At 33.9% G+C, this 11,856-nt stretch overlaps 1 protein-coding gene across 2 annotated transcripts; it reads right to left on the reverse strand.

Annotated features, from left to right (window-relative positions):
- On the reverse strand, positions 1 to 7,317 carry LOC121257659 (exonuclease mut-7 homolog). Of its 2 annotated transcripts, XM_041158790.1 has the most exons (9): positions 6,893 to 7,314; positions 5,921 to 6,052; positions 4,847 to 4,970; positions 3,502 to 3,588; positions 3,146 to 3,417; positions 2,767 to 2,843; positions 2,515 to 2,650; positions 1,313 to 1,516; positions 1 to 418 (listed from the first exon to the last, which is right to left on the reverse strand). In XM_041158790.1, the coding sequence occupies exons 1-9, from the start codon at positions 7,295 to 7,297 to the stop codon at positions 359 to 361; spliced, it is 1,497 nt and encodes a 498-aa protein (XP_041014724.1). In that variant the 5' UTR covers positions 7,298 to 7,314; the 3' UTR covers positions 1 to 358. The 2 variants fall into 2 exon arrangements, with proteins under 2 accessions (XP_041014724.1, XP_041014723.1); XM_041158789.1 differs by having other exon boundaries at positions 3,146 to 3,588; positions 6,893 to 7,317.
- Between the last annotated feature and the right edge of the window lie 4,539 nt (positions 7,318 to 11,856).

Raw genomic sequence — 11,856 nt, forward strand, 5'->3', positions numbered from 1 at the left:
TTGGTGGAACTAAATAAATATAACTAGGAAACAAAAAGTTTGAGCAATATCACATATAAACGTCATGCCCATATAGTAAAACTTCCAATTTAGTCAATTTTGGCAGACAGCTTTACCCCCATAGTGTAAAGGGTCCAACCAGTTCTATACAAAGCATCACCATATAATAAAGTGGGGGGCCATGTCGTGATCGTCTACTAGATACTGATGCCAAGAAAAATGAATTAATTTAAACAATAGAAACGAGTAAAAATTGCATATAAAACTGATATGCACCTGTACTCAAAACAAGGAGGGTCATAAAGTAGTACCAATACCAACTTGGGAGAAAAACTGCAAAATGACTCTGGACTTCAGATTAGTCATTCAACTGGCATACGTCGATGAACTTCTGGACTGCATTGTGGTATTGGGTTCCCTGTAACATTGATGCGAACATTAAACTCATGTTAGCAAAGCCCAATACCAACATCATCTACCCATGCGCATCTCATATCAAGTTCTGAGAAGTTGAACGTTATTTTTTAAACAAAATGACCAAACAGGAAAACATAATTTTTCATCTGTGTAATATGATTGGCATTTTAAATGGTATAACCATATGTCTTCAGAATAAACTTTGCAGTATCGAAAAAATCCCGTCCACAAATCCTGAGAGACAACCAAAGATGGATCCTCCTCATTCAATATGGTTCAAGATTGAGACTCGATCTTAGCAAATGAACGAGCAGGAGAGAACTGTCTATCACAGAAATATATATATATATATAATATAAAATATTTTGATCCCCTTTTAACAAAAATAAAAGATTGAATGGATTATCCCAAACCTGTCTCTGCCACCTTCGCACAAACCATTTATGTTGGCTGGATCAGTATTTTCATAATTTTTGATGCTGTGAAAATATGACATTTTTGATGAAATTCAGTTTTTTACACCCCCAATTATATGAAATGTGGTTTTGTGTCCATCTGGTCCTTGAAAAAACCTGACAACACACCCTATATGTGATGTGCAGAACTGCCACAAGGCAAACTGACTACCCATGTACTACCATATAGCCTTTTTAGATGCTAGATCAATGAAACAGTTAACGTACATGGAGATTCTCTCCAAACAGGGAAAAAAACATTGCTATGATTCTAATATGGATCAGTATGATATATGCTTCAAACCTATCAAGTAAACTTGGCCTTGCACTGAAAACTGGCTCCTCAAATGATTTCTTAGTCGGTCACAGTTGAAAAAACAGAGATAAATAAAACAGAAGATAAAACAATGATGCAGAAAATTTGAATGGATAAACAGTACCTCCCAGTAAAGCTGGTGGCAGTCCATGCACTGCCAAAACTCTAAATTCTTGTTAAACAAGCAGTTAGGAATTCTTTGGAAACCTTTTGCAGCTTCAACAGCCTCTTCTGTGGTTAGGGGCTTTTGAATGAACCTCCCATTGCATTTGGTGCATCTCGACATCAGCTGATCCTCGCTAATTTTCAACTGGAAAGTTTCAATGACCTGCAGGTATACTTCCAGGTTAACATCTACAACACTCTTTCCCAACTTCAATCGACAAGACATGAAGGAAAAAGTATCCAATCTCGGTCACCAGTGCACCCTCATCACACCACATTGTCACCTATTTTTTGCATTGAGACTCACATCCCTTCTTTTCTACATTTTGCTATTTATATCCCCTCCATTTACCATCTATAATCTTACAACTACCATACAAGCCCACCATCATCACTAGAACATCTTAACTTCTTAAACCAGATTCATACCCAGAATTGGCTCCCAATTATTGTTTTAAGAAACAGTGTCATACCCTTTTTGCACTCCCCATGCATTTTTACTCAGATTCTCTTGCATCTTTACTCAGAATAAAAATAAAACAAGATAAAGTATCAGCATGAGTGACACATCAGAGGTAAATACTTCCTAAACAAGACAAATAAAAAAAATACTATTTATTAAATCTATGATTAGATTTGCCTTCATTGATTCTGAAGAGATCTATTTTTTTTTTCATTTTCCGGTAGAATTTAAGATCTATGACAATTGAAAAAATCTATTCATCATTCATTTTCTTATCATCCTCTTATCATCCCGTGATGTGGCATTAGATGATAGGTTCACAAGTGAAATATAATTAATAGTCTCCAATTATCTAATGCCACATCATGGGGATGATGAGAGGATAATGAGTAGCATTACTCATGAAAATTTGATAAGATGTCAAGCATCATTATGAGTTTTACAACATGATTAAGTTATGCTAGTTACTAATTGTTCAACAATTAATATTTAAATTCAAAGAAGCATTTAAACTAGTGCCAAAATTAAGGCGGCAAGAATTTGATTTAGTGAGTTTTACACAAAAAATGTTTCCTAGCCATCTTTAAACACTTGCATGGTCACGTGAGTTGTTGAATTTTTTTATGATTTGCGTTTGTAAAGCATTTCTCCAATAAATAAACCATCTGCTTAGCTTGCAGATATAACGACATGCATACCTCCTGTAGTTGTTTATTTTTGAGAAGAGCCTTCACCCTATATATTTGATTTTTTATCAAATACTCATGTCTTAGCAGCTTAGCATCTCGTGTCAAGAGAACCCTATTCTCTTTGAGTGCTTGTTCTATTAATTCCCTGAACACAATTAAATTTCAGTTAGCATAAAAAATACAACAAGCTTAACACCATAATCAACAATTTTAAAGTAAGAAAAAATATTTATTCATTGAGATCATTCATGTAAGGAACACCTGGGTTCAGGCTTTTTTGTATAAGGAACAGCAGCATCTATCCCAACGCACCGTAAATGTTTTGCCAAGCCTTCAACCTGAGTAAATGTTTCATTCGCCCCATGCTTACAATATAAAGAAATGCATTTAAATCCTAGATTGCTGGGAGCTAGCAAATCTAGGGTTTTGTATTACACTACTGGAATTATTCTTACAGAGAAGAAAACATGATGATGATAATGAGTTCCACTGATAGTTGGTCAGTTAGAAGCATGAGAACCTACCACAATTTTCCTTTATCTTATCAGGTAATTTATATTCAGTCATTTGCAGAAAGTAAAAATCTAAGACTTCTTAGCTTTAAAAAAACACCACATACACATATAAGACAAATACTTACCATCACATCACATACAAATTTAGGGCATCCATCACCCCCCAAAGACAAGTCCCATGGTGGAGGCCCTTGCCAAGCATCTGAATTTTCTGATTGCTTTTCTTTGAAGATTGCATCCACCGGTGACTGTCTCTTCCCTCTCTTTTTGGAGGCCTTTGGCTTTCTGTCTGAATCTTTCAACACAATTTTTTCACCATATTTTTTTACAACTTTCAATATAGATTCATCCATTGGCATGGTAATTCTGCATGATGATCTTGAAACCATCTCATGCACTGTAGTTATTTGTTCTGGAAAATTAGAAGCTGTAGCCTGGACTATTTGTAAAGCTTCACAAAATTTGATACTCAAAACTTTACTACTTATATCATGCTGCTCAAGAACCTCTTTCAACCCAAGATCCACATTAGCGGGAGACATTTTGTCAACATTGTGAAAATAACTCCCTGCAATGAAGAGCCCAAGAAACTTTTGTAACAAAGTGGATATGGCTTCAATTGTATTAAGTGAAAAGAGAGAAGAAAATAACATCAAGAGATGCCTGGTAGTTGACGTGATGCTTATGCATGACGAAACATCAATATGAACTAGTTATAATTTGGAAATCCAATGAGTGAGAAGATAACGGTAGTTGGAACATGGAAAAATGCTTGCCATATTGGAAGATCAAACTCTATGAATGGCACGAAACAAAGTTTTAATTATCAATTTGCTGATATAAATTAAACAGTCAAGCATGCAGTTCTATGGGTAATTTTCCATTCAGATACTTGTCAGCACGAATGAGCATGATGTCTATTGATGTCTTATAGAACAGTAAAACAGCTCCAGAGAATTTCATTGTTCTTCTATAATTTTTTGTATCAGATGTTAATAAAATGAAGTTTGTATATTGGAGCTTGGGAGACTAACTGTCCCAGCTGTTTTGGTTGCTTCCACAATCTTTGCAGAGAATGTCGAAGTAGTTGCTCTGAATGATCACTGAAGCAATCAAACCACGGTCTCATTGTTGACATTTAACTCCTGCAAATGTCTTCTTCTTTTTTTTTTTTTTTTTTTTTTTGGTAGGTAATTTTTTTGAGGGACATCAGCCCTAGTAGTTGGGGGGCTTTGAACTCCCAACCATAAACCCAATTGTCCCTAAGGACCATGGGTAGTGCCATTTGGCCAGAAGGCCGTTGCCAACTCCAGCAAATATCTACTAAAACAAATTGGTTGTGAATCATCCTTGCTCAAATTAAGGATCAAATATGGGATAGTCGGTAGGCATCACATTCATTTAGCTCCTAAAGATTCATAGAACTTCAGTTTAGTTGTTAGATGACCAATCACCCGCTCAATGAAACTTCTGAGACAAAAAATAGATCTCAGTGATGCAATTCTGGGAGAAATTCATGCTTTGGACTTTGAAAAGACCATAAGAAGAGCAACTTACCAGTAGCACTTATGATCTATCTGGCAATTCATTAGCACCTATCAAATGCTTTACAACAGCCTATACTTGCGATTATACGGTTTCAGGGAATGAAGGTTGGAAGACATAATAGAAAAGTCATTCAACACATCAGAAGGCACATAAATCCTTCCAAACCATTCTTTAAAGCAAAACACTATTTTTGTAGGTACAAAAAAGCAGATATAAGGCGCAGGTTTAATAATACAAAAACAACTTTTGCAAATCTCAAATTTCAAAGCACCACATACCTTCTTTGATTGTCTTCGCATGAAATACATTAAATATTTCGAGCAAACAGTGTGCATCCATTGCTGCATATGTTTTCTGCTCTTCTGTAAGAGGACGACGTGACCAGTCACTACATTGAAGCTCCTAAAGGAATATAGATTGCATTAAAGAATTGTACTAAATGAAAGTGCCATCAAGTGACAGACCAGGAACTGAAATATCAAGGATACAAAACAATTCCTCAATAAGCTTGGAAAGGTGCCAGAACCAAGCCTTACAACAGAAGCCCAATAGAATGCCTCTATATTTGATGCACAGCGTTTGCATAGATATTCTAATTGTATAAAATAAAAAGAAAATGCATAAGAAAATGAGGAATGCAGCTGAATATTCACATTGTTCAGAAAGTAACATGCTAGCTAGATCTCAAGTTCCTTTTGCAATGCATGAAAATATCACATTCCAAAAGGCAGTAAATCTCCACCCACCTCTTTTAAATTGAAAACCATGTAACACAGAGAGAGCAGATAGTGGAAAACATGCCCTGGAGATTAGTAGACATTTGATTCATGAATAAAACACAGAAATAACCAATAGATGTTCAAAACTTTTTTCATAGGCACAACAACAAAGGCATGAGACTGGTATAGTTAATATTGAAGACCTATCAACTCAATGCCTTCAATTATTTTTTTCCTTTTTTTTTTTTTTTTTGGGGGGCCCCGGGGGGGGGGGGGGGGGGGGGGGGGGGGGGGGGGGGGGGGGGGGGGGGGGGGGGGGGGTGGATGGATATGGACCTAAAATATCATTTTAAAAACTATGCAACCAAAATAAGGAATAGTCTTCATGCCAGCACATCTTTTTGGGTTTTATAGTTAAAACTTTATATTATATAGCCAACACAAACTTCGGCCCCATTCAAATTGGTTATTTCAATGACTTAACAGAACTTATAATCTGTGATATTGAATGGACAAACAATTGCATATACAAAAATTGCAAAGCAACCAGGATCCCTGAAATAACAAGAAACAAGATAGAATAAGATGTTATCTTGAGAATTATGCAAATGTGTAGAAATTCAAGAACCAAACCTTTGAAAGAGAGAGGCCCAACAGTTCTTTGCAGATGGTTGCCAGACTCGTAGTTTGTTTTGATACCTTCCTTCCATGTAGCTTATGTTGCAAATGATTGTATACACTAGTGATATCCAAAAAGGGCTCGACCTATTTTCCATCGATCTATGAAACATAAGTACATTTTTTATGAAATTAACTCAACCTGATTACAAAAATCAAACTAACAACAAAATATTCATGAAGCATTCAAACAGGACTCCTTACTACCCTCCTCCTTGTCCTAGCACTTCTTAAGAACATATTACAGACTTTGAGGGAGGAAATGAGGACAAACATGAACCAATATCTTACAACTTTGACTTCCTTATTCCATGCCTTGTGAGTAAATAAGTAAATGACAAAGTATCCCCTTAACTTCCCGATGAATCTAAATGATACCTACTTTCACTTCTCTTGTGAGACTTTATGGCATGTAAGCATTAATATTGGAGAATTCTACCAGATATTTGAGTATAATTCAAAAATTTTCGCCTCTCTTTCCAACTACACAATGTGTTTTCTTGGTTAACATTAAAAAAAAAAAAAAATGTCGTCAACAATATTTCATCACTCCACCTGTTATAACATGCAAGTTCAAAGGATTTCGCTTGGTAATACAGATTGGAAAATATTAGATACAGAGAGCTCAACCTTCACTAAGTCTTTAGAATATTACCAAAAAATGCAGCAGCTAATAGTGTGTCAGCATCATCTAAGAGAAAGCAATAGCCACAACTCTAAACTATAGCATACAAAATCTCCCCTGAACTCTTTGTAACGCCCCGAACTGAAACTTTTATACATTTGAAAAAAAATCCTTTCTCAATAACAAAACTTGAGTTTCCCATTGTGGTGGGATTTAAAAGAAAACAGAGGGAAAAAACTGTTATAATTTAGAAATAAATAACGGAGTCCCAAAAAAGAAAATGAAAAACGTTAAGCAATTACTCTGTCAAACCCAGGATCACAGCCTTGCTCACAGAAAGTGGAAGACAAGTAAATCAAATCTTGTTTGAATCTGAAACCCAGTTTCAATATATCAGGGGAAACGAAAACATCTCTAAGCAGTTCCCAGATTGAAGAGAGAGGGATTGAAGTCAGGTCGACAAGGAAAGTCGCCGAGTCCTCCAACTCGTCTGGGTCAGAGACGAGTCGACGACTGAGTTCGCAGGCGAGTTGGAGGAGGGTGACTGTGGGGAAATAGGACTGAGCGCCGGTGTGGACGGGTTTCCACTCCGCGTCGAGAGCGATGAGTGAAGAACGAGTCAGAGACTCGGTTAGGTGAGTGAACTCGGGAGAGTCGGTGGAGCAAACCAGGTGGATTTTGAGGGGCTTTTGGTTTCTGAGATCCATGGAAAAATAAAAATTGTGAAATTGGTGTGAATTTAGGTCTTTCCAATTATAATATAGGGCTTTTTAGGCCTAGCCCATCTGTATCTTGGGCTGCCCATTGGGCCGGCAAGCTATATTTTATTTTATTATTCAAATAAAATATAGATTTTTGTATTCGGGTTGCACGTAGATATTGAGAATTCACGATACCGCGAATACTTGCAATAAAGTTTTTTAGTATTAAATAATTTAAAAACTTTTGGATTGAATCCTTAACGTTTAGCATTTGTCACCACGTCACGAGTTCAAGTTACGGAAGAAGTGACCTATAGGTTATAGTAAAATACAGTGGTATCATGTATAAGCATAGTGTTAAATCATTACATATTGATAGATGAGTAAAGTTTTAAAAAAAAAAATGACTACCACTGAATCAGTATTGATAGAATAGGCCGTCATTTTAGAGTTTTTAAATCAATAATTAAGTTTTTAACATACTGAAACTTGCATTAAAATGGGTCATTTGCCAATTCCCCTCTTGGGGATGGAGATTTGATCTAACATGGATTAATCTTTTTTTTAATGAAGAGACTTGCACTCTATTTTATTGATATGCCCTCCCTTTCGATATAAAAAAGGTCTTTTGAACAAAGAGATTTCAAAAATAATCAAAATCTTGTATAAATTCTCAACAAAATAAAACCAATACATATGTAGTGGGTTGCCACAAAATAAACTAAAGTATATATAATGTAGGAAAACTAATATCAAAATGTTGGTAATGAGTTTTGTATAGTCTAAAGTGATCAAAGAGTTGCTTCGATAGTTGAAGTTGTTTTTATTTGTTTTAGTGTGGACTAGCATAATTATTATATGTTGAGTAGCAAAGCACTTTGTCTTGGATCCATAATGAGATGAGCTAACACATAAGAAAAAAATGAAATCTCATTTCTCATTCTAAATTAATAGAAGAAAAATGATAGATACAACCGCTTTATGTAACTGACATGCAACTGGCGTGTACATGTCATCTAAATTGGATTTTTTCTTTAATAAAACAGTATGTTTTTCCTCCATTTTATTTTCTTCTTCTCTTCTCTCAATTTCGTTCCCTCTCTCTCTCTCTCTCTCTATCGAAATTTCATTTCCCCCTCCCTTTCCCTCCCTCCATCTCCATCTCTGTCGGACCTCTTTCTCTCCCTCTCCCTCTCCATTTTGTTCTCTCCTCCCTCTTACTCTCCATATCATAACTCTAAATCCATCCCTCTCCATCTCCATGGGGACATTACCGTGGATTGTTTGAAGGCCAATAGAAACAGAGAGAGAGAAAGATTTCATGCGGTTTTATTGCAGAAAGAAACAACAGTTTTATTGTTTATGAGATTTAGGTGAAAAAGGAATGAATCCAAATTCCCAAAAATTGAGATATATTAAAAAAAATCAACCAAAAAAAAATCCACTAATTCTGTATTTTCTGGCCGTAAAGGAAATAACATGCTGGTCTTCACTAGAGCAACTCATATCATCCCAACAACCTTAAGGTGCTGTTTGGATCTTCTTCTAAGTATTGATTCTTAACTATTACAAGTTATAAATATTCTCCTTTGTTTCCCTTTCAGATAGATAACTGCAAGGTCCTATTAGACAAACTCAAAGCTGTCATAGAAAGGAGGGACGCCTGTACCTCTGTCCTCTGCCTCCCTTCGTTTTACCTTACCCATCATTTTACAGAAGAAAATAAGCTTCTCCACGAAAGCACAGACAAAGCATAGGCGAGCCAACAATACACTTGGGAGCCCCAAGCAAGGGTTGTGGGGGCTTTCGTTTTATATCTTACCAGGAGGTTGTAGAAGAAAAGGAGTTGTTGGAACGAGGGTGAGCTTAGCTTATAGAACTGAAAAGAAAGAAAATTTAGTCTACTGTTTCACAAAATTTCTTATGTTACAGTAGATTATTATTATTATTATTATTATTATTATTATTATATCTGCTACGTGGCATACCGATTCCCCGGGGGTTCCCACCCCCGATTGCCTGTAGTAGGGCTGTTAATAGAATCAACTCATTGGATTCTAACTTGCTAGCAAAGGTTAGAAAGAAGTTTTTCCTATCTCACAGAAAAAACCACGGCCGACGGCCATTGGAGAGCACGTTAGAGATGAGATCTTCAAGCAATGGAGGTAATCATTCAACTATTCTATATACACATGCTAGGGATGAAATGAGTTTAACATAGAAAAGTTTTTCCAACAGCTAATCCATGGAAGAGATTCTCTATATAAGTGTGTCTTATTTGGCTGCAAAGATTGGAGAATAAAAGAAGGGAAATTTTATGCATTAGCTACTTCCACACCCTATACCTATATATATACCACACTCTCATCCTATTTTGATCATACTAAGTGCTATGTGATACATTTATCACCATTAGATGATAAAAAAAAATATGTAATAAATGATCATTTAATGGTGGAGTAATGTTATACATCACACTCTGATCCTATTTTGATCATACTAAGTGGCATGTGGAACATTTATCACTATTAGATGATGATGAAGCATGCAATAAATAATCATTTAATGGTGATAAATGTGTCACATTATACTTAGTGGGATGAAAGTGAGATAGTAATATGGTGTATAAAATTTTTCATATATATAAATGATCATTTAATAGTGATAAATGTGTCACATCATACTTAGTGGGATGAAAATGAGATAGTAGTATGATGTATAGAATTTTTCATATATATATATATATATTTCTTTTTCATAAGGTGTGAGGGTGTAGGGTAATGAATAATGGTTAATGAGAATAACTTTTCATAAAATCACAAATTCCCAAACATCCATATATTTCTGTATTAAATAGAGTTTGAAAATACAGAAAGAAGAAAATTAAAACTTTAGATTCCATCTACCTTTTTATGTTTGCGTTTTTAATTTTTGTTAATAAGTCATGTGCTACCATATTATGGTATAATATGAAAAAGATAAAATAAATAATATAAATTAAGAGGCACAATAACATTTCTCATCCGTAAAACTAACAAAAGAAAAAGATAGATAAGTTTGGATCTAGGTGTGAAAAAAAAACCGATGAACTGGACTGGACCAATCTGGTACCGGTTCCATTTTTCTCAAAACCGATTGAAATAAGTTCGATTTCAGTTTTCGTTTTTCGAATGCCAGATCGGACCGGTTTATATATATATTTTAATTTTTTATATTATATAAAAAATTATTTTAATTTTTTTCTTTTATGTTTATGTTTTTATTTTTTTTTAATAAGTCACGTGCTACTACTATATTACGGTATCACGTCAAAAAAATAAAGAGAATAATATAAATTAAGAGTTATAGGAACATTTCTCATCCGTAAAACTAACAAAAGAAGAGGATAGATAAGCATGGAACTAAGATAATGTGAAGAAGTTCACATGTGATACCTGTAGTTAGATTCAATTTGAATACACAGTTCAGATGAGATGTAATGAGATATTTTGATTAGTAGTAAGATATTTTGAATTAAAATGAGATGAGATAGTTTGTAAAAAAGTAAATATTTAAATAGTGAGATGAGATAAGATAGTTTTGACTTTTTAGAATTTGATAAAGAAAATATTAAAACCACAATTGGGTATTCTCAATTGGGATCCGACTGGCTTTTTTTTTTTTACTTAATGATTAAGTAAGTATTTTTTTTATTGATGTTGTGATTTTTTTAAATATTTAAAAATGATAAAAAAAATGCATGAAAAAAAGCAAAAATAAAAAAGGAAACACATTGGGCGAGATCCCAGTCAGGATCCCCCATGTGTGGGTGTAGAAGCACTCTTTGATAAAGGGATGGGTCCCACCAATGATTGAGTAATAGTTATGAATATATTAATAAAAAATAATATTTATGAGTAATTAAAAAATCTATCATAAATAAATTTAAATCTCAAAATATATTAGGAAGTTGTTGGCCGAAATTACTCTATAATTTCAAAAAATAATTTCTCTTTTTTAAAAGATATTATTCTTAAAGATATTACTATTCTAAAAAATAATTTAAATCCCAAAATATATTGGAAGTTGTTGGTTGAAATTTATAATCTCTTTTTTTTAAAAAAATATTTTTATATATTTATTTTTCTATATATAAGAAATTCGTCATTTTTTTATTCTTATTATAAATTATAATAATTTTTATTATTCTAATAAATAAGTATATGAATTATGTTGTAGATTTGTTTTAAATAATTTATTAATTTGGAATTTTCTAATAAACCCCCAAAATGCACTTCTATTCAATACTCACAAAAATATTATTTTTTTTTGTGAAAATATATTATTTTAATAATGACTTATTAATTATTTTATTTTAATCATAAAAGAATTTTTTTACCATGTGGAATTCTTTTTACGGTTCATGTAAAAAAGTAATGGAATGAGTTTGAAAACTTAAATAGAGATGTGAAATTAATCTTTTAAATAGATAAAACTATTTCATTGGTACAAACCAGATCATCTGGCAAACCAAACCGGGCCTTAGTTAACGGGTAGTCATAGGCTTACTACTCTATTACTACCTA

Source organism: Juglans microcarpa x Juglans regia, chromosome 3S (genome assembly GCF_004785595.1).
Source record: "Juglans microcarpa x Juglans regia isolate MS1-56 chromosome 3S, Jm3101_v1.0, whole genome shotgun sequence".
In the NCBI taxonomy this organism is placed as follows: domain Eukaryota; kingdom Viridiplantae; phylum Streptophyta; class Magnoliopsida; order Fagales; family Juglandaceae; genus Juglans; species Juglans microcarpa x Juglans regia.